Below are 23,208 nucleotides of genomic sequence, written 5' to 3' on the forward strand. Positions count from 1 at the left end.
CGAACAGAACAAGGGGACATACTATGTGATTTAAAGTCAAGAAAGGCATGCATCATGGCTGTATCCTTTCACCATGCTTATTCAATATGTATGCTCCGGAAATAATCTGAGAAGCTGGAATATATGAAGAAGAACCTGGCATCAGGATTGGAGGAAGACTCATTAATAACCTAAGATATGCAGATGACACAACCTTGCTTGCTGAAAGTGAAGACTTGAAGCACTTACTGGTGACAGTCAAAGCCTACAGCCTTCAGTATGGATTACACTTCAACATAAAGAAAACAAAAATCCTTACAACTGGACCAGTAAACAACATCATGATAATGAGGGAAAGATTGAAGTTGTTAAGGAATTCATTTTACTTGGATCCACAATTAATGCCCATGGAAGCCACAGTCAAGAAATTAAAGTGAGTATCACATTGGGCAAACATGCTGCAAAAGACCTCTTTAATGTGTTAAAAAAGTGAAGATGTTACTTTGAGGACTAAGGTTCACCTGACCCAAGCCATGGTGTGTTCAATTGCCTCATATGCATGTGAAAGCTGGACATTGAATAAGGAAGACTAAAGAAGAACTGATGCCTTTGAATTATGGTGTTGGTGAAGAATATTGAATATACCACAGACTGCCAGAACGAACAAGTCCGTCTTGGAAAAAGTACAGTCAGAATGTTCCTTAGAAGCAAAGATGGCGAGACTTCGTCTCACATACTCTGAACCTATTATTAGGAGGGCTAAGTCCCTGGAGAAGGAAATCATGCTGGGTTAAGTAAAGGGTCAGCAAAAAAGAGGAAGACCCTCAATGAGATGGACTGACACAATGGCGGCAACAATGGACTCATGCATAGCAAGGATTGCGAGGATAGCGCAGGAATGGGCAGTGTTTCATTCTGTTGTACAATAGTCTCACCCATCTGAATGCTGGGAACTCTAGATTTCCCCCGCTGGGCTGTAGGAGGATTGGGCTTTATGGCGCTTCATTTTTTTTCAAATGCACAACACATTCACACTTTTTATCCAAATAACTGACCAAGCTCATCTCAGAGGGTTCCAGCATCCTGGGGGAGTGCTGCCCATCCTAAGCAGGCCTTGGTGCCCCTGGCTGTGGGGAGAGGAGGTTTTGGCCACAGACAATAAGGAGGAATGCTCTAGAGTATTCCCTACAGTCAGGGTGCATATGAAAGGAGTTTTATAAACTGTACTTTAAAACCCGTTGCCATCCAGTCAGTTCAGACTCATAGTGACCCTATAGGACAGAACAGAGCTAGCCTTTAAGGAAACAGACTGCCACGTCTTTCTCCCTCTGAGCTGCTGGTGGGTTTGAACTGCCAGTCTTTCAGTTAGCTGCCACGCTCTAAACTGCTGCGGCCATCAGGGTTCCTTATAAACATAAACTATACAGCACCTTATAATGAAAGCCTGTGACTGCAAATCAGGATACCTGGATTCCCAGAGTGCTCAGTCATCACTACTGGTGACTCCTGGGCCACACACCCAGGCAGCTTCAGGCATTAGAGCAAAAAAACCCAAACCCATTGCCAACCAGTGGATTCTGACTCTTGGTGACCCCATGTGTTAAAAAAACTGTGCTCTGTACGATTTTCTTGGCTGTAACCTTAACTAACAGAAGCAGGCTGAGTTTCAGCCATCAGATGAGTTAAATGCATGTGCGGGCGTTTTGAAGGCCCCGGAATTCTAGAAAACGTCCTGAATATTGCCGGCATAAGCTTTTGTGCTGAGTTGTTCAAGAGGTCCCCAGGAGCGGGGCGGGGAATATTACAGATGTTGGTATTCGCCCTTGTCTGAGGTTTCTACGTTTCCGCGGGCAATTCTGACTCCACTCGGGGCAGGAGAAGGTGGGCCCAAGGTACGCTGCTCGCAGGAGATGGGGATGAACACGCGACCCCTGGACACTGAGAAGCCCCGGCCGGAAGGGAGAACTACCTGGGGAGGCATCCCCACGTACCCAGGTTCCTGTGGACGCCTTTCCCACCAGCCGGGTCAGGATCACGCCGGAGCCCTAAGGGTGGGGGGAAGCTTCCCAGTGTCCCCAGTTCCCGCGCGGCCTCCGCGGCCTCCTATGCCCGCCCGCCAGTCCCTCCTCACGGCGAGTGCGCCAGGTGTACAGGTGTGGCCCAGGCTCCAGGTACACTCAGCGTTAGCGCCGGCCGGTTTCCTTCCCGCGCGCCCTGCCTACCTGGGTGTACAGCTCCGCCAGCGCCATGGGCAAGAGTGGCCAGGAGCAGCTCGAGGGCCGCGAGTTTGCGAAGCTCGGGGGGGCTGGATCTGTGACTCTGGAGGCTGGTGGGGTAGAAAACCCTTTGCGCCAGCGCAGCGTTAATCACCGCTGGGCCGTCTTGCTGGAGTTTTCCAGCGATCAATTTCACTTTCCTGAGGGTTGGCCGAGAGGTGGTAAAGGAGTCTCGAGCAAGGACTCCTCCACCCCGGGATTGGTCCCTATGAGCCCAGGGTGGCTAGTCCTGGCTGCTATTGGCTGAAGCAGGGGCTGGCCCGGGAGCGACCCCACCTCCCCACAAATTCTTGGCGGTAAAGCGAGTCCACCTGGCGGTAGGCGCAGACCTTTAGGCCAACTAAAGGCTGCTGCTGGTTTTATTCCTTGGAGTGAGCTAGCACACTGTTTTGATTACTATAGCTTTCTAGTAAGTTTTGAAATTTGAAAATGTGGGTTCTCCAACTTTGTTCTTCCTTTCCAAGGTTTTGGCTATTCTGTGCCCCTTTAGATCTCATATGATTTTAGAAACCCTTTGTCAATTTCTAGAAAGAAACCAGCTAATATTCTGTTGTGGATTGCATTAAATCTGTAGATCAATTTGGGGTGTATTGTTATCTAAATGATATTAAGTCTTCTAGTCCTTGAACATGAGATATTTTTACATTTATTTACATCTTTAATTTTTTCAACATTTTGTAGTTTTCAGAGTATTTGTTTTTCAATTCGTTAAATTTATTTGTATTTTATTCTTTCAGATTCTATTGTAAGTGGAATTGCTTTCTAAATTAAATTTTTGGGTCGTTCATTGCAAGTGTATAAAAGAACAATTGATTTTTGTATATTGATCTTGTATCCTGCAACCTTGCTGAACTTATTATTTCTAATAGGTTTTTAGTGGATTCTTTAGGTTTTTCTCTATACAAGATCATGCCATCTATGAATAGTTTTCTTTCTTTCCAATGTGGATACCTCTTATTTCTCTTTCTTGCCTAATTTTCATGGCTAGAACCTTCAGTACAGTGTCTAATACAAGTGGCATCCTTGTCTTGTTCCCGATCTTAAGGGAAAGCATCCAGTCTTTCACCATTAAGTATGATGCTAACTGTAGGTTCTTTATAGATGCCCTTTATCAGGATGAGGAAGTCCCTTTTATTCTTAGTTTGTTGAGTGTTTATCATAAAACATTGTGGGAGTTTGTCAAATGCTTTTTCTCCATTTATTTAGAAGATCATGTTGTTTTTGTCCTTTATCCTATTGATATGGTGTATCTGATGTTGTTGTTAGGTGCTGTCAAGTTGGTTCTGACTCATAGCAACCCTATGTACAACAGAGTGAAACACTGCCCCGTCCTGCACCATCCTCACAATCATTGATATGTTTGACCCCATTGCTGCAGACACTGTGTCAGTCCATCCCATTGAGGGGTTTCCTCTTTTTCAAGCATGATGTCCCTCTCCAGAACATGATCCCCTGATAACATGCCCAAAGTATGTGAGACGAAGTCTCACCATCCTTGCTTCTAAGGAGCATTCTCTCTGTACGCCTTCTACAACAGATTTGTTCATTCTTCCGGCAGTTCAGGGTATATTTGATATTCTTCGCCAATACCATAATTCAAGGGCATCAATTCTTCTTTGATCTTCCTTATTCATTGTCCAGCTCTGACATGCATATGAGGTGATTGAAAACACCATGGATTCAGTCAGGCACGCCTTAGTCCTTAAAGTGACACATTTGCTTTTTAACACTTCAAAGAGATCTTTTGGAGGATTTGCCCAATACAACTCATCCATTTGATTTCTTTTTAGAAGATTCCAGTTAACTAGCTTATCATCTGGTGTTTGTGCATTGTTAATTATGGTTTGTATGCTATTTATGCTGTGTATCAGGGCCTCTGGCACTGATCCTATTTTTTCTTCTATGATCTTTACAGTTTTTGGTTTTATATTTAGGTCTTGGATCCATTTTGAATTAGTTTTTGTGTATGGTCTGAGGTATGGATCCTGTTTAATTTTTTTACAGATAGACATCCAATTTTGCCAGCACGATTGCTGGCAAAGACTGTCTTTTCCTCCATTTAATGGACTTTGGGCCCTTGTTGAAGATCAGGGGACCATAGGTAGATGAATTTACATCTGGGTTCTCAATTCTGTTCTATTGGTCAAAGTGTCTGTCATTGTACCAGTACCAGGCTGTTCTGACTACTGTAGCTGTATAGTACATTCTGAGGTCAGGTAGTGTGAGTCCTCCTACTTTATTCTTTTTCTTCAGTAGTGCTTTACTTATCCGGGGTCTCTTTCCTTTCCATATAAAGTTAATGATTAGTTTTTCCATCTCGTTAAAGTATGCTGTTGGTATTTGGACCGGCATTGTATTGTATTTGTAGATTGCTTTGGGTAGAATTGACATTTTCACAGCGTTGAGTTTACCTATCCATGAGCATGGTATGTCGTTTTTCCATTTATGCAGGTCTCATTTGGTTTCTTGCAGTAGTGTTTGGTAATTTTCTTTGTATAGGTCTTTTACATACCTGGCTAGATTTATTACTAAGTATTTTATTTTTTTAGGGGCTATTATAAATGATGTTACTTTCCTGATTCTCTTTTTGTAGTTCTCTTTATTGGTGTACAGAAATCAAACTGATTTTTGTATGTTTACCTTGTATCCTACAATTCTGCTGAATCTTTATTAGTTCCAGTAGTTTTCTTGTGGAGTCCTTGGGGTTTTCTATGTATACTACCATATCATCCACAAATAGGGATAGTTTTAAATCTTCCTTGGCAATTTGGATGCCCTTTATTTCTTCTTCTTGCCTACTGCTGTAGTAGGACTTCCAGCACAATGTTAAATAGGAGTGGTGATAAAGGACATCCTTGTCTTGTTCCTATTCTCAGGGGGAATGTTTTCAGCCTCTCTGTTAAGAATGATGTTGGCTGTTGGTTTTGTATAGATGCCCTTTATATGTTGAGGAATTTCTCCTCTATACCTATTTTATAGAGTTTTTATCAGGAATGGGTGTTGAACTTTATCAAATGCCTGTTCTGCGTTGATTGTGGTGATCATGTGATTCTTTTTTACATATGTGGTGGATTACATTGATTGATTTCTAATGTTGAACCATCCTTGCATACCTTGTATGAATCCCACTTGGTCATGGTGTATTATTTTTTTGATATGATGCTGAATTCTATTAGCTATAATTTTGTTGAGAATTTTTGCATCTATATTTATGAGAGATATTGGCCTATAATTTTTTTTTTGTGGTGTCTTTGCCTGGTTTTGGTATCAGGGTTATGCTGGCTTCATAAAATGAATTTGGAGGTTTCCCTTCATTTCCTATGTTCTGAAATATTTTGAGTAGTACTGGAGTGAGCTCTTTTCTGAATGTTTGGTAAAATTCTCTAGCGCAGCCATCTGGGCCAGGGCTTTTTTTTGTTGTTGTTGGGAGTTTTTAAAATTACTTTTTCAGTCTCTTCTCTTGCTATGGGTCTGTTCACATTTTCCACCTCAGTTTGTGTTAGTTTAGGTAGGTAGTGTGTTTCTAGAGATTTGTCCATTTCCTCCAGGTTTTCAAATTTATTGGAGTATAGTTTTTCATACTACTCTGTTATAATCGTTTTTATTTCAGTTGGATCTGTTGTAATGTCCCCCCATTTCATTTCTTATTTCAGTTATGTCTGTCCTCTCCTATTTTTCTTTTGTGAATTTGGCCAATGGTTTGTCAATTTTATTGATCCTTTCAAAGAATCAACTTTTGGTTTTGTTGATTCTTTCTATTGTTTTCCTATTCTCTATTTCTGCTCTGATCTTTACTATTTCCTTTCTTCTGGTGGCTGTGGGCTTCTTTTGCTATTCAGTTTGTTTGAGTTGGACAGATAATGTTTTGATTTTGTCCCTTTCTTCTTTTTTTGATGTGTGCATCTATTGCTATTGGTATGATGTGTTTTCATTCTTGTTTGCTTCTAGGAAAATTTTATTCCATTTTTGATTTCTTCTACCTAGTGGTTTTTAAAAAAAAAAAAAAAACCCAAACCCACTGCCATTGAGTCAATTCAGACTCATAGCAACCCTATAGGAGAGAGTAGAATTGGCCCATAGAGTTTCCAAAGAGCGCCTGGCGGATTTGAACTGCTGACCTCTTAGTTAGCACCCGTAGCTCTTAACCACTATGCCACCAGGGTTTCCAGTGGTTTTTAAGCAAGGTGTTATTCAGTTTCCATGTATTTCATTTTTTTCCCCTTGCTCTTCCTGTTATTAATTTCTACTTTGATGGCATTGTGATCAGAGAAGATGCTCTGTATTATCTCAATGTTTTGGATTTTGTTGAGGTTGCTTTGTGGCCTAAGACATGGTGTATTCTGGAGAACGTTCCATGCATGTTGGAAAAGAATGTGCACTTTGCTGCTGTTGGGTGGGGTGTTTTATATATGTCTATTGAGGTCAAGTTGGTTGATTGTGGCTTTTAGGTTTTCTGTATCTTTGTTGAGTTTCTTCATAGATGGGGTCTGTCCTTTACCAAGAGTGGTGTGTTGAAGTCTCCTATTATTATTGTGGAACTGGTCAATTTCTCTTTTCAGTGCTTTTGAGTTTGTTTCAGGTATTTTGGAGCCCTGTCATTGGTGTGTACATATTTATTATGTCCTCATGGCAGGCTGTCCCTTTAATCGTTACATAATATCTTTCCTTATCTTTTGTGGTGGATTTTGTTTTAAAGTCTATTTTATCTGAGATTAGTACTGCCACTCCTACTCCTTTTTGGTTGCTGTTTGCCTGATATATTTTTTCTCACCCTTTGATTTTAAATACATTTATGTCTTTGTTTCTAAGGCATGTCTCTAATAGAGAGCATATTGATGGGTCCTGTTTTTTTTTTTTTAATCCATTCTTTCACTCTCTGTCTCTTTATGGGTGCACTTAAGCCATTTACATTCACTAGGATTATTGATAGATGTGAGTTTACTGCTGTCATTTTGTAGTGCTTTTTTTGTGATGCTGACATTTTCTTTGTTCCTCTTACTCTTTCTGCTGAATTCATTTGTGAATTTTTTCCCATTTCTTTCATTTTTGTAGATTTTGATTACTGCGACATTGTTTTTCTTCTTTATTTTGATGAGTAGCTTTGTTAACTTTCTTTGTGGTTACCTTGAATTTTACCCCTATCTTCGTAAGTTTAAACCAGTCTTTTATTACTTGATGATGCCCTGACTTCCACTATGTTTATATCTGTTTTACTTAGTTTTTTGGGTCTTTGCTGCAGATGGACAGTATGGTGCTTCTGTCCACAGCGCCATGTTTGCTCTGCCTCAGCGTCATGATTTCTTGACCGCTGCTTCCATGGGCATTGATTGTGGATCCAAGTAAAATTAAATCTTTGGCAATTTAATATTTTCTTTGTTTATCAGGGTTGTATTCTTTCACCATACCTATCCAATCTGTATGCTGAGCAAATAATACGAGAAACTGGACTATATGAAGAAGAACGAGGCATCAGGATTGAAGGAAGACTCATTAACAACCTGCATTATGCAGATGACACAACCTCGCTTGCTGAAAGTGAAGAGGACTTGAAGCACTTACTAATGAAGATCAAAGACCACAGCGTTCGGTATGGATTGCACCTCAACATAAAGAAAACAAAAATCCTCACAACTGGACCAATGAGCAACATCATGATAAACGGAGAAAAGATTAAAGTTGTGGAGGATTTCATTTTACTTGGATCCACAATCAACAGCCATGGAAGCAGGAGTCAAGAAATCAAAAGATGCATTGCATTGGGCAAATCTGCTGCAAAGGACCGCTTTAAAGTGTTCAAAAGCAAAGATGTCACCTTGAAGACTAAGGTGCACCTGACCCAAGCCATGGTATTTTCAATCACATCATATGCATGTGAAAGCTGGACAATGAATAAGGAAGACTGAAGAAGAGTTGACGCCTTTGAACTGTGGTGTTAGTGAAGAATATTGAAAATACCATGGACTGCCAAAAGAACAAACAAATCTGTCTTAGAAGGAGTACAACCAGAATGCTCCTTAGAGGCAAGGATGGTGAGACTGCATCTTATATACTTTGGACATGTTGTCAGGAGGGATCAGTCCCTAGAGAGGGACATCATGCTTGGCAGAGTACAGGGTCAGCGGAAAAGAAGAAGACCCTCAACAGGGTGGATTGACACAGTGGCTGCAACAATGAGCTCAAGCATAACAACAATTGTAAGGATGGCTCAGGACCGGGCAGTGTTTTGTTCTGTTGTGCATAGGGTCGCTATGAGTCAGAACCAACTCGATGGCACCTAACAACAACATTATGATGTTGCTCATTGATCCCGTTGTGAGAATTTTTGTTTTATGTTGAGATGTAATCCATACTGATGGATGTGGTCTTTGATCTTCATCAATAAGTGCTTCAAGTCCTCTTTCACCAAGCAAGGTTGTGTCATCTGTATATCACAGGCTGTTAATGAGTCTTCCTCTAATCCTGATGCCGAATTCTTCTTCATATAGTCCAGCTTCTTGGATTATTTGCTCAGCATACAGATTGAATAAATATGGTGAAAGGATACAACCCCGACACGCACCTTTCCTGACTTATAACACGCAGTATCCACTTGTTTTGTTAAGAACAACTGCCTCTTCATCTAAGTACAGGTTCCTCGTGAGCACAATTAAGTGTTCCGGAATTCCCATTCTTCACAGAGTATCCATAATTTGTTATGATCCACACAGTTGAATGCCTTTGTATAGTCAATAAAACACAGGTAAATCTCTTTCTGGTAGTCTCTGCTTTACAGCCATGATCCATCTAACATCAGCAATGTTATCGCTCATTTCATGTCCTCTTCCAAATCCAAGTTGCATTTCTGGCTGTTCACTGTCGATGAAGTACTGTAACTGCTTTTGAATGATCTTCAGTTACATTTTACTTGTGTGTGATATTAATGATATTGTTTGATAATTTCCACATTCTGTTAGATTACCTTTCTTTGGGATGGGAACAAATATGGATCTCTTCCAGTCGGCTGGCCAGGTAACTGTCTTCCAAATCTCTTGGCATAGATGAGTGAGTACTTCCAGTGCTGCATCCATTTGTTGAAACATCTCAGTTGGTATTCCATTAATTCTTGGATCCTTGTTTTTCACCAGTGACTTCAGTGCAGCGTGGACCTCTTCCTTCAGTACCATCAGTTCTTGATCATATGCTACCTCCTGAAAAGGCTGAACATCAATCAAGTCTTTTTTGTACAGTGACTCAGTGTATTCATTCTATCTACTTTTGATGTTTCCTGCATCATTTAATATTTTCCCCATAGAATCCTTCAATATTGCCACTTGAGGCATGAATTTTTCCTTCAGTTCTTTCAGCTTGAGAAATGGTGAGCGTGTCCTTCCCTTTTGGTTTTCTAGCTCCAGGTTCTTGTACACTTCATTATAATACTTTTGTCTTCTCGAGCCGCCCTTTGAAATCTTCTGTTCAGCTTTTACTTCGTCATTTCTTCCTTTCACTTGAAATACTCTACATTCAAGAGCAACTTTCAGAGTCTCTCCTGACATCCATTTTGGTCTTTTCTTTCTTGTCTTTTCAATGACTTCTTGCTTTCTTCTTGTATGATGTCCTTAATGTCATTCTACAACTTGTCTGGTCTTTGGTCATTATTGTCAAATGCCTCAAATCTGTTCTTGAGATGGTCTTTATATTCAGGTGGGATATACTCAAGGTCATACTCTGGCTCTTGTGAACTTGTTTTAATTTTCTTCAACTTCAGTTTGAGCTTGCATATCAGCAATTGATGGTCTGTTTCACAGGTGGCCCCTGGCCTTGTTCTGACTAGTGATATTGAGCTTTTCCACTGTCTTTTCCACAGATTTAGTCAATCTGATTTCTGTGTATTCCATTTGGTGAGGTGAGAACTGCATAATCTACATGAAACCATGTATATTCCTTTCCTTATATTATAAATGAAGATGAAGCTAATTCAACCGCACAGCTGAATAGTCCTGCTTTGTTTCTCCAGCCAAAGAAGTGCATCTGCATACTTCTTCTTTGATCCTTATTCTGTACTAAAAAATCCCCTCTACTCTCCTACATATATTAAAAATGTAGCCTTTGATACAGAATCATATCTTCAATCTTTTGAAAGTCTAAGTTCACTGTGTTGTTGTTAGTCACCATTGAGTCAGCACCAACTCATGACAACCCCATGCACCATGGAACGAAATGCTGCCTGGTCCTGTGCTATCCCCGTGATTGGTTGTGGACGAGACTGTTGTGATACACAGGGTTTTCATTGGCTGAATTTCAGAAGTAGATCACCAGAAAGATACATATACCAAATCCCCCTTGGGTATATTTATTTCTCTGTCAGGGAATTCCAATATATCTAGGCATGATATACTCTTGAAGGGAAGACTCTGCCTTTTCTCTAATTGATTTATTTTTTGCTTGTTTATTTAGATGTTTAGCAATTATCTTCTTTATCATATATATTGCCATGTTGTCCAGTAAAAAAGGAGGGCTCGTCAAGTTTTAAATTCCCAAGATTCCTTAGAATCTCCATGAAGAGAGGCCATATTTACATTCACTAATCTTAAAAAAAAAACCCCAAAACAACTAATTGTGTTGTTTTTTAATGTGCTATTTTTTAACTTATAGATAATTTAAAGGACACTGACGAGTGTATACATCTGTATCTTTATTTGAACAATTTTCTATAATAGCTAGGAGAACACTGCATTAACGACACATTTACTAAGTACAACATGAAACATCTACAAATTTGGGGCATAAATGTCATTCTGATATTGTTTTCATTTTCATGTTAGCTGGAGGTGATATCTAAGGAAAACGTGTTTCAAAAGGCTTTTGTTGACAGGAGGTGAATTATTAACTTTTAAAAATTTCATGTGAGATATGCTGGGATGCATTTGGTTAAAACTAGAGTTTGAGTGATAATGGCTTTCACTTCTCAGCACTTCTGCTTCTTTTTTTAATGGGTGAATAGTTCTCCTAACAACTTTTCACAGATTAACTACACCACATTTTTTTCTATGCAGATCAAAGTAAAATTCCTTCTCCAAATTCAACAAGGCAAAATATTTTGAAAAAGTATAATATTCAGTTTCACCGTCGTTAAAAGGCATATCCATTCCACAGTGAAATATGTTAAATATGAAATACAATATGTTGAATGTCATGAGCTCATTTCTATGCAACATTGTTAGAGCAATTTAACAACAAAAAAAATCAATGTTAACTCAGGATCCCACAAAGATACATAACAAGGATCATAAATTACAACATACATATCTACATCTAAGGGAAAAGAAATCACCATTTGTGGGAAAAAAAATTAAATGGCTCACATGATTTGGAAAGCCTGAAATGCAGGCTGAAAATTTTATAACACGTGGTAATATTTGAAAGTATTGACTTTCAGAAATGCATTAAAAATGTACTGATCTATGAAGCATTAAATTATATATACAAGTTTCAACTAAAAAAAAAAAATTATTTCCAGTAGTTTAAGCAATATTACAATACTAAGGAAATGTTAGTTATTTTCAAACATTTTATCAATCTAATAACATGCCTTAAATTAAGCTAATGAACATTTTGCTGAATCAAATTATAAAACAAAATTATAAAATGCATTTTGGCAGATACTTTACATAGTGCTTTTCAGTTCCTGATCTATGGAGAAAATGTATTGTAATTCCAGTTAGATTTGTTTAATTTAAAATAATACAAGGGATTAGACTTACAGCACTCTTTCCTGTTTTCATTCGACCTTTTTTATAGTGCAAGGTGCTTATAATTTCTTTTTAAAAGAATGCCCATGAAAGATTTTAGAGTCGCACTCTTAATTAAAAATAGGTTAGTGGAAAACAAGACACTTAAGTGTTACCAAGAATCTAATTTACCTATTTCTTCCATATGTTCATTTGCTTAGTTGTGACACAGAGTTCCCACTAACTCAGGAACACTAAGCTGACATTTCATTGGCTCTGAGATTGCTGCTGCCTCATAATGCTGGTCCCTGTTTGGAAATAACACAAAGCAAAGGAAGTAGAATGTAACAGGAGAGAGAGGGTCATGCAGGAAGGTAAGTAAGGAATTAGTGGTTGGAGACAACACGCAACCCACACCCTCACAAAGCCATAAGCAAGAGGGCAAGATATCTTCTCTGGGCAAAACATTCTTTACAAAGGGAAAGTTCCAGAGAACTTAAGGCAGCTCTAGAAGGGAAGGTAGCAGCGGTTAAGGTGGCCCTCACAGCACTGCCTGAGAACAAATCACAATGCACCTATCCATGAACACAGGCCACAGCACTGCACAGAGCCTAACACGCATGTACACAGCACATCTTCTAGCTCAAAGCAAACACCTGCAAGCATGCACACATTGCAATGTTCAATCCCCCGCTGACCTGGACCTGGCCTGCCCCGTGGATGGCCCTCAGAACATACCCAGTGGCCTGGGCTACTCAGTGATGAGGCCCTCAGTCAGGGAAGCTGGTCAAGGCTGAGTGCCCTGAGGCCTGGCCTGCAGTTGCAGGTCCTCTGCAGGCTCGACAGCTCACCTTTGGGCTCTAACAGGGACTCTGGGGAGTATGTTTTGAGAGAAACCTTCCTTTTAACTTTAGGGAGGCTTTCCTGCTTCCTGTCTCTTTGCTTGAGGCTACCTGATAGCTAATTAATGACCCAAACACACAGCATTGCACCCTCCAAGGGTCAAAGCTCATTACAACAGGTCACTGTGACAAGAGAAAACCATGTGGCTCTGGATGCTTCATCCGTTAGAATAGATACGGTGGCACTCAGCACTGGCTCAGTCCCAAGTACCAGTTGAAGAGTGTCCCTTGCTGACCCTGTGGTGCCCCACAGGTATCAGGAAGAACAGAATGCCATCTCACAACAGCCACTTTTTAAAGTCCCTTGCCTCGCATCTGCCCATACTGGCCTTGTGGCCTCTGGGAAAGCGGGAACTGCTCGAAGGCTGTGCAACCACAGGCAAGTGCTTCATTAGCTCTATCACATTATCATCAGCAGATGATGTAATCCTACCCTATCTGCTGCCATAAGGATAAAATAAGGTAACAGAGAAAGAGCACTGAAGTAAAGCATGTCTGGACACAAGGTACTGCTTCTCTATGACAGGAGAATTGAAGGGTCACTCACTAATTTTCTGCTTTCTGTTTTATCCTAAACAGTCTAAGTTATCCAGAGGATCTTTGATTATGCCTCTTGAGGAACAGACTGGTGTGTGCATGTATGTGTATGTGTGAGAGTGAGAGCAAGAGAAGGGGAAAGACAGACTAAAGACTGCACGTTGTGTGCAGACTTCTCAGGATGGTGGCAGGTGCCCCTTTACCTAGGGTGATCAGGAAAGTTATTTCCCATAAAAATCACTACACTGAAATTCTTACAAAATGAAGTATTTTCTTTTCATAGCCTCCTCCACTGTGTTATTAAAAAATTTGATCTATAGTACATAAAAGTACTTACCAAGAAAGCATCAATTCCCAATTATCCATTGAAATGAAAGAAATAACAAAGCAAATCTTCCAAGCTGACCCAAACCCTCATCTCCTATCGATCAGCTTTAGAATGTATTTTCGTACTTTTGCACTTGATGAAAAAGTGTCTGGTACATGGAGAATTTTCAAAACTTCCAGTGGAATCAAGAAGCTACACTTTTATGGATTTTATCCCATGTTCATCTTCCCCCTTTCTTCAGAGTTACTCTTAGGCATATTAATGCCTTAACTTAAAAGCTGCAAGAAGGGAAACTGCTTCTAAGTTTTCAGCTTTGCCTTCCCAGGGTGTGAGGTGAGTCTGCATGTGAGGTATGAGGGGCTATTGAAACAAAGAACTGTTGTGGGTTTCAGGATCTTCCTTTGACTTCCTATTGTGCATCACAGTGGAATTATAAAAAAGCAAAAATAATGATAAGGTTAAAGCATGTTTTGCAGAGAAGTGAGAAGAGCAAGAGCTTGTGCAAAGATTGGCTGGCAGGTACACCAAGAGGCAGGCCAATGGAGCCCTGAGAATGGATAGCACCTACCTGCCTTCACTGCACAAAGAGCAGGGGAGACAGCCGGTGATGGGCTCTGTGATTGAGGTGAGGGAAGAGGCAGGTAAATGGATAAATAAGAACTGGAGAAGGCTGGTGGAGCTATGTTTGTAGCTTGGTAAGAAAGCACAGATGAACAGAAGGAAGGGTGAGTAGTCCTCAAACTGGCCAAAGGATACTCATAGTGAGCAGAGTATCCTTGCACCCTCAAGAATGCAGTACAGAGTCATTTATTGGGCCTTGGGGTCCTATGGTTGCAAGCTATTTGTGTTACAACTAAAAATCTTCAGGCTACTAAGAAGTTAATAATTAATCTGGGATACTAGGTAGGCCTTGGAGGAAGTTGGAACTCTGGAATAGCAGAATATTTGCATTTTGAATTGGCATGGGGCAGTGGGGAGAGCGCCAGCCCAGGCATGGAACAGGGCTCCAACATGCCACAGCAGAGAGACAGGAAGAGGGAGAGAAGGCCCAGACCAGAGACACTTCAGGGTATGAGCTGTCTGGGAGTAAGATAAAGGCTGTCACGCCACGGAAGGTACAGCATGATCTTGAAGACCTGACAAGATTCAGGGTGTATGTGGTCTGAGGTGGGCAATCTACATCATGGTCCCACCTTTTTTTTTAGCAACTCCCCCACCCAATCCCCATCTATGTGTTGGAGTCTACCACAATCAGTACTACCAGATGGTTACAAGGGTTAATTGTTCACTGAAAACCACATTGACAACCAAGGAAAATTGAGAGAATCTGATTGAATCAGTAATGTTTTTGGTTGATTTTGCAAAGAAATACATATATTCGAATGGAATATAGGAGTACATGATCCAATAAGAATCATCTAACTAACTTTCAAAGAATACAAATACAGTGGGACTCCTTAAAGGCATGCATATAGATCATATACATTTAAGAAAGGTTATGGCTAAAAAAAAAAAAATTTTTTTTTTTTTTTATGGCTACAAGAGACTTGTGATTTTATGTTTTAGAATTTGCAGGCACCAAACACTGGTCTGTCCAGCAGAGGGCGGAATTATTCTGTAACTGCAGCTCATTTCTCTAGGATCCAAGCACTGAGAGAACATTTTAGAGAGTCAGTTGTTCAACTCTTATCTTATAGATGAGGAAACTGAGGCCCAGATAAGTTAAAAGACAGTGCTTATCTTTTAATAATCTGTATCACAGATTTGAAACTGTTTTATTTCCGTTAATATTGCACACATTTTAATATGTCATCTTTATCAATCATCTAGCAGTTAAATTACATAAATCTATGACTGTAATTCAGAGAGTTTTTAATGAAAACTATGGATTTGCTTTTGCACAACCTGATGATTTATTTTATGAGAGTCTAGGAAAAATGGAGAATATGTTTAATTAGAATTTCAAAAAGAAAACTTATAGAATCTGATTCTGACTTAACCAAATCCTCTATAAAATTCAGTATCTTCTATATTTCTTACATAAGTCTTCTTAAAGTATTTCTAGTGTGATGCTTTTTAAAGTATCTAGTGGTATCTGAGAACATTATGATTTTTTTTAGGCTATAAATGTTCTTGGCATCTGAGAACATTTATAGCCTAAAAAAAAATCATAATTAAATATTTATTGTATAGCTTCTTCTGCATAATTTATAGGATAATCAAGGTTTTAAGACTTGAATCATGAATATTCTGACAATCCTTTCTAGAAGTGACTGAGATTAATTCTTAATAAATTAAGAAGAAGAAACAAAACCCATTAAGGTTGGAAATATGTATTGCAGAAATCAAATCTGGTAAGTGAAAATAAGTCACTTCATAGAACACTGTACTGTGATGCAATACCACCGATGAAAATTAATGAGCAAATCCACATAATACATCCTGAATATATAACATCACAATAACCACTTTGTCTAACCCTATCCTTAAATGTCAAACATTCTGTCATATGAGAACATAACTTGCCAGTGTCTGCTATTTATGCTTAGTCATCAATTTCCTTGGCAGGTGAATTTGTAGGTACTTGCACATAATCCAGTTAAAACTGTGATCTGATTGAATTGGAAACAGAGGTTGATAAAAGAGAAGCTTATTGTTGTAGTGCCTAGTATCACTTACATTTTAAAGAACACAGTATGTAGTACCAATTGAAAATGTGCAGTAAACTACAGTACAAACAAATGGACATCTATGCTATACTACAAACCAACAGCTCTTTTAATATCTCTATATACTAGTGACACAAAGGAGGAAGTTACTTGACCAGTTACTTTACATATTGCCAGTTTGTTTCTTCATTCCAGTTTGACAGTATCAACATGATTGATTCCTAAATTGATATGTACTCAGTGGCGATTTCTCTTTCAGTTCTTGTTAGGTCAAGGGAGGTTTCTTTGTTGGCTCCTTTATAACAACAGCTCACATATGGAATTTGTATTTTTTTATATCACTTAAATGCAGTACTAAGAATTTAAAATAAACGTTGGCAGCTGAAGACACGTTTTTCCTCCCTCCCTCTTCTCCTCTCCTTCTATTACTCACTTGCCTGTAAACTTGTGATGCCTGACTGGTCAGGGAGGAGGTTGCTCTAAAAGGCAAAGCAGCACAAGGAACCTTTCTTCTCAGGTGATGAAAGTTTCTAGGGAGATTTCCCGTTAGTAACCTCATTTGGGAGATAATCAGTACTTTATCTTTAATAATGTGTTTTCAGTAGCTCACTGGAAATAATGGTTCTTATTTCAGGTTAAGAAATGTATTGTCAGTGTTCACCTTGACATCCAGTTCAGACTCGGGAAATGAACCCCAGGCCCAGGCTCGCTGGGATCTGGATGGTTTCTAGCGCAAGGGAGGATGGGTTAAATGGAAAGGTGACAGGAAAGGTGTGTTTAGCATCCATGAGCAGCTGTGGAGAGTCTTTCCTGTCTCGCAAACGCATCTAAGAACATTTAAAAAAAAAAAAGGAAGAAAGAAAAAGACAAACAGAAAATCAATTTTTTGAATCGATCTATCAAGACTTTTTTCTGCCAAAAATTCTACCAAAAAATCCCCAACTAATGAAGAATGTTTATCTTGTTTTCAAGTCACTCATTTTCCCAAGTAAATGGTTATAAAAAAGTTAATGTATTGTAAAAATAAGATAAAATAATATAATAAAAGATAAAAACACATTACCCTTCAATCAGTTGTAAAATTTCTATTCAGAAGTTGTACGTTGGTGGATCAAAGTAAAAAAAAAAAAAAGCCTGAGAGATCTTACCTGTATAGTACGAATAAAGGATGCAGAGACTCTCTCTTCAAACTCATGAACTGGAGTATACAGAAACAACACTTTGACAATCTGCAAGCAAAAAGATGATTACAGTTTTCGGTGTATTATCAAATACCGATCACCTAGAATCTGTAATATAAAAGGGATCTGTGCACATGTTCTTCTGCTCTGCTCAGGGCAGGGTGGGATGAGAGGAGAGGGAGCTGGTCTGAAGGGCATGTTTTTTAATTTTTATAAGAATATATTAATGTAATATTTGTATAATTTTCAAAGAAGCATGATAGGCTTGGGAGAATATTCAAAGAGTACAAAAGAATACAATATGAAAAGTAAAAATGCCTCCACTTCCATCTTCCAGCCTCCAAAAGCAACAACTGTTAACAGTGTCCTGAGTATCTGCTTAGCTATTTCTGTACATATTCTAGCTTATACTATTTTTACACAAACAGGGTTCACTCTATTAGCAGCATTCTGCTCTCTTTATATATCTCCAGCTGTATTTAAAAATAATGAAGCCAAATACTATTTCTTTTGAATGGTCTTTTAAATCATATTTTTACAAAAGATAAGTTATTATCAATGAATAATAGCAGAGGCCTTTAAAATTAACCAATTAATTAGAGGAAAGGGCTTAAAAAGGTGTCAAATTAATTTCTTTTGTAAAACGGTCGCATCTCTTTTCTAATTAAAAGAAATCATTGTCAAAATAAGGTAGAAAGATATTTCCATTTTCAAGGTATTGTCTAGGGCTGTGCTGTGCAATACAGTAGCCACTAGTCATATGTGGCTATTTAAATTTAAAAAAATCTAGAGGTAAAGAATAAATTAAACACCAGAAAGATGTGAATTAGAAAGTGGGAATGTTTATTCCATCTGTGAGGAATTAAATGAATCAAGGGATCACCCCTTAGGGCCAAGTATTAGGACTTTAAAAAAGCTGGACTGCCTTGTTAAAAAAAATTCACAATTACAGATCTATCTCACTCTGTGAAATAAGTGCTTAAACTACATTAAGATATAAAGTATATTCTTTAAAAGTTGGATGACAGCAAATTTCTATAAAGTCAGGTTTTCCCCAATGTATTCTAACTTTCCAGACTTGGCTGAAATGGGGGAAAAAAATTTTAGGACCATTACTCAGTAACGTAGCTCCGCTTCATTCTTAGCAAGAATTATGTAACTAGGAGTTCAGCATTAAGAAGCTGCAAATCTTAATTCCCATTATCTACTGATGGAGATCTGATTATAATATTGGACACAACTGAAGATCTCTATGTTATGAGATATGGAACAAATATTAAGAAAGTCCAAGAGTCAGCATAGAAAATAACTGGGCAAAAGAAAAATGGGCATGTTCATGCCTATGACTTGCTTCCTGCTGTTACCATTGTCTTCAAATGCCCTTCCCTTCCTCTCACTTCCTCAAACTCTAGACTTGCTTCAAAGTCAAGTAAGTTCTCACACCTCAGTGCTCCCTTCAGACCCTCTTACAATCGAGTTAGCCATGTACAGCTCTGCCTTCCCTACTAGACTGCAAGCTCCTTAAAGGGAGGGACTACTCCTTATTTATCGAAATATCTCACTTAGCAACAAGTTTGTTGCCTTGAAATAAGAACTCAATTAATCATTTGCTGAATTGAAAGGAACAAGTATTATCTGTCTTAGAAAAGTCTAAAGAGTCTTTCAATCAAATAATATAGAAAATTATTTTATGAAATATACACTCTAGGGAATGTAAACCTCATGAGAGCAGGTATTTTGTTTTCTTCATGGATGTAGCCAAATGCCTAGAACATTATAGAACACTATAGGTACTCAATAAGTATTTGCTGAATATTGAATATGGATCACTGTGATTGGCAGTGAAATGTATTATTTTCTGGCAAAATCTCCTTTCTTCAAGATCTGTAGAGACATACATCTTCTCTGACACAGATGAAGTCAGTTTAGAGACAAGGGAGATAACTAGAACACCTCTTTACTTCTCTAATAATCATCTCTGATAAATGTTCAATTATTTCATAATGGGCAAAGCCGCTTTACCTGGAGAGTAGTTAAAGCACTGCACATGGAACAAATGGCTTCTGCATCTTCATCTGTTTTCTTTTTCACTTGCAAAAGCTGAGCAGCTTGAATAAGAGGTTCTAGAGTTTCTTTAGCCCCACTGTTCATCAGATTCTTATCACGTAGCCATTCTTCTAGTTGACTGACATTGTACCTATGCCAAACAGAGAGAGAGAGGGAGAGAGACTACAAATTTGCTGAATGTTGTCATAAATATCTTAATTTTCTGGTGTGGCCTTATCAGGATTTTATGTTAATATGACAGGCAGTATTTCTGTTCAGTTTTCTTAAATCTCATCAGCTGTGCTTAAAATTTTATCATTATAAATAGTTATGAGGCTTATAATCATAATTACATAAAATTAAATGAGTACAGAATATACTTTAACTGAAGGTAGAAATATAGTTACTATAGCAAAAGTTATGAAATAAGATTTGCTAATGAATAACACAGAACACATAATAAGGCTGAATCCTGCTGAACAGCTGACCAGAAAATACTTCATAGGTTCTCTTACAATTTCTGAGATGAGTTTCTTTTGGGAGATGAGAATCGACAATCCTTTAATTACTTTCTCTTAAGGCAAACTCTAAGTTAACTGAAACACTAGATCCCCCCACATGTTCCTTGTGCTCACGCCCTATTTGGGGAAGAGCCTAGGCAGTGGACACAGTGGCCTGAGGACTGCTCAGGCATGGAAGAGGAGAAGGACAGGTGAGGGCCACTGGAAGAGACAAAGACCCCAAATACGGAGAGAGACAAAGAAACTACACAGACACTGAGGTCTCAAGAACTAGCCAACTAAGTGACAGTGGTCTTAGTGGAAAACGAAGATTTCCACTAAGAGGTATTATGCCATTACAACAGATAACTTCACATTTATGAGCAAAGCTTATACAGAAATAAATTCTACTTCCTGAGTGGACGGCATTCTGTTCTTAAAGTTAATTACAATTGAATTTGAGTGAATTTGGGTCAAAACGGAAAACTTGAAAAGAATGCAAAGATCTCCTGAGGTTGAGTAGTTTAAAGACTTTTGTGGGAGAATTTTTTTTCTTTCCTCCTTTTGTGAGTATTCTGGCTGTTTTAAAATAAACATTTGCAAAAATAAAATAATAAATTCTATTATGATAATGAGGTTACGCTGGGGATGGGTCGGGCATAAAATTGAGTGTAGCTTTTCTTAAAAGCTGGAAACCCTGGTGGCATAGTGGTTAAGAGTTTGGCTCTAACAAAAAGGTTGGCAGTTCGAATCCACCAGGCACTCCTTGGAAACCCTATGGGGCAGTTCTACTCTGTCCTATAGGGTCACTATAAGTCGGAATCGACTCAATGGCAGTGGGTTTCTTAAAATATAGAGGGGCATGTTTCAAGTGTTAGTAAAAGATCTGTTAAATTTGTTCTTGCTGCCATAGGTACAAAAAGTTATTTTGTCAAAATATATTTCTAAGAGTAATCAAACATCAGAAGTCACTATAATTTGATATTTTGTTATTGTATAACTAAAACACACACAGGAGGGAGGAGCTCTCTCATCTTGACATATTTTTTCATTGTCTCTGTACTCCTTCCGTGAGCTGGCTTCTCAGTGGAGCAAGGTCTCCTAACAAGTAATGAGAACAGCCCACTGGCAAGGCAAGGGGCAATAGCCAGTGAGATTTAGAGAAGCTCGGCCAGGGCAAGAGAAAGTGGCGCCAAGCAGTTCTTCCCTTGCTGCTTGGCTGCTTGCCCTCAAACTTCAAGTGCACTGATCTCAAACAAGTAACCACCTCTCACAACCCTGACAGGCCAGCCAGGACTCTACAGAAGCCATCAAAGTGTGGGCATTTGTTTACCTGATCTGCATGCCTTTACTCCATGAGCACACGTCCTTCCGCAGAAGGAGGTTGTTCAGGGTGACAGCCCCCACGATGTAGAACATCTGCTTGATCACCTGCTTGATCAGTTCTGGGTCCATGCCATGCTGACACATGACTGAGTGGAAGGAGCTGAGCTGCTGGATGATGGAGTCCAGTGTGTAGGCGCCCTCGTCGGCAATACTGGAGGTCCGCTTTCTTAGCCCTGTGGGCTTCACGCCGGACATGCCCTGAATCGTTTCATGCTCCAGCATGCCTGAGACTGCGGGAGTTAAAAGAGAAAACTTGGAAGAAAATCGGTTTTTGTGTGCTTGCACTTTGCATGGGCACACATACACACACATACAAATACACATTCAATTTAGGAAAATGATATGAATACCAAGATCGAGGGAAAAGGAACATCACAGAAAAAGGGCCTCTGGATTTTAAACTTAAGTGAAGGAATAATTATTAAATATAAAAATTACCATGAAATTAAAAATATTAATGGTATAATTTCTAAAATAAGAGCAGTAGCCTTTTAATAGCACAAATGTGGTATCTTGGTGTGGTTTTTGAGCAACAGGTGCATAAAAGCTAGGAATAAGCCTTCTCTAGTGATATTTGAGCCCCAGAGACAAGCACATCGAATAGCAAGAAGGGCAAGACCCTGGGAAACAGTCTTGGAGAAGACTTGGGAGAGTGTGCCAGTGTGGGACTGGAAAGCTGGCTCTTGTCCTAGGCTTCCCACCTGACAGTGAGGCTAGCCTCAGCCTCCCAGGACTCAGTCTTCTCATCTGCATCACCGCTGCTCCCTCTATCGTGCTCATGCAGAATTTGGTCTATGTCCCCTAGGATGTTTGTAGGATGCCCACTCCCTGGAGAGCAGGGGCCATGCCCCACTCACTGTTATATCTCCTAGTACTGAATGCAGATTCCACAGAACTTTGTACTGACTCAGAACATTTGTCCTTGTTACTGTTGTTATTCTTGTTAAATGCCTGGGAGATAGGCATAGGAACTCAGAGTAGGGCATCTTAGAGATAAAATTCTTGTTTAGATGATAAAAATATTTTTTTTGCCTTTAAGCAGAAGAAATATTGGCTGAAGCTGACCTTTTCTTTTAAGGGGAATTTTTATTTTATTGTGCTTTAGGTGAAGTTTACAGTGCAAACTAGTTTCTCATTCAAAAATTTATACATATATTGTTTTATGACATTGGTTGGGGGTTGCAATCCCCGCAATGTGTCAGTACTCTCCCTGTTTCCCTTTCCACCTCGGGTTCCCCATGTCTATTCGTCCAGTTTTCCTGTCCCTTCTTACCTTCTCATCTTTGCTTTTGGACAGGAGTTGCCCATTTGGTCTTGTATACTTGACTGAACTAAGAAGCACATTCCTCACATGTGTAATTGTTTGTTTTATGTTGTTGTTTTTGTTGTTAGGTCCGACTCATAGCGACCCTATGCACAACAGAATGAAACACTGCCCCGTCCTGTGCCATCCTTACAATCGTTGTTATGGTTGAGCTCATTGTTGCAGCCACTGTGTCAATCCACTTCATTGAGGGTCTTCCTCTTTTCCGCTGACCCTGTACTCTGCCAAGCATGGTGTCCTTCTCCAGGGACTGATCCTTCCTGACGACATGTCCAAAGTATGTAAGACCCAGTCTTGCCATCCTTGCCTCTAAGGAGCATTCTGGCTGCACTTCTTCCAAGACAGATTTGTTCATTCTTTTGGCAGTCCATGG

General features: G+C 39.3%; 2 protein-coding genes across 10 annotated transcripts in view; both read right to left on the bottom strand.

Moving 5' to 3' along the window:
- Nucleotides 1-7,870, bottom strand: part of MYO5C (myosin VC) — a 157,524-nt gene extending 149,654 nt beyond the window's left edge. Inside the window, exon 1 of the mRNA XM_023539503.2 lies at nt 2,202-7,870. Within this exon, the coding sequence (XP_023395271.1) occupies nt 2,202-2,228 (27 nt within the window). The 5' untranslated portion in view covers nt 2,229-7,870. The remainder of the gene's footprint in view (nt 1-2,201) is intronic.
- A 3,063-nt stretch (nt 7,871-10,933) lies between these two features.
- MYO5A (myosin VA) overlaps nt 10,934-23,208 on the bottom strand; it is a 264,298-nt gene continuing 252,023 nt past the window's right edge. For 7 of the 9 annotated variants that reach the window (XM_064295232.1, XM_064295233.1, XM_010600094.3 and 4 more), the window contains 4 exons: nt 21,459-21,741; nt 19,602-19,776; nt 17,547-17,627; nt 10,935-17,225 (listed from right to left, as the gene is read on the bottom strand). In XM_064295232.1, the coding sequence (XP_064151302.1) occupies nt 17,073-17,225; nt 17,547-17,627; nt 19,602-19,776; nt 21,459-21,741 (692 nt within the window). In that variant the 3' untranslated portion in view covers nt 10,935-17,072. Of the gene's footprint in view, nt 17,226-17,546; nt 17,628-19,601; nt 19,777-21,458; nt 21,742-23,208 lie in introns of those variants that run through there. The other 2 variants (XM_064295235.1, XM_064295237.1) reach the window with 2 other exon arrangements.

This window comes from Loxodonta africana, chromosome 12 (genome assembly GCF_030014295.1).
Source record: "Loxodonta africana isolate mLoxAfr1 chromosome 12, mLoxAfr1.hap2, whole genome shotgun sequence".
In the NCBI taxonomy this organism is placed as follows: Eukaryota; Metazoa; Chordata; class Mammalia; order Proboscidea; family Elephantidae; genus Loxodonta; species Loxodonta africana.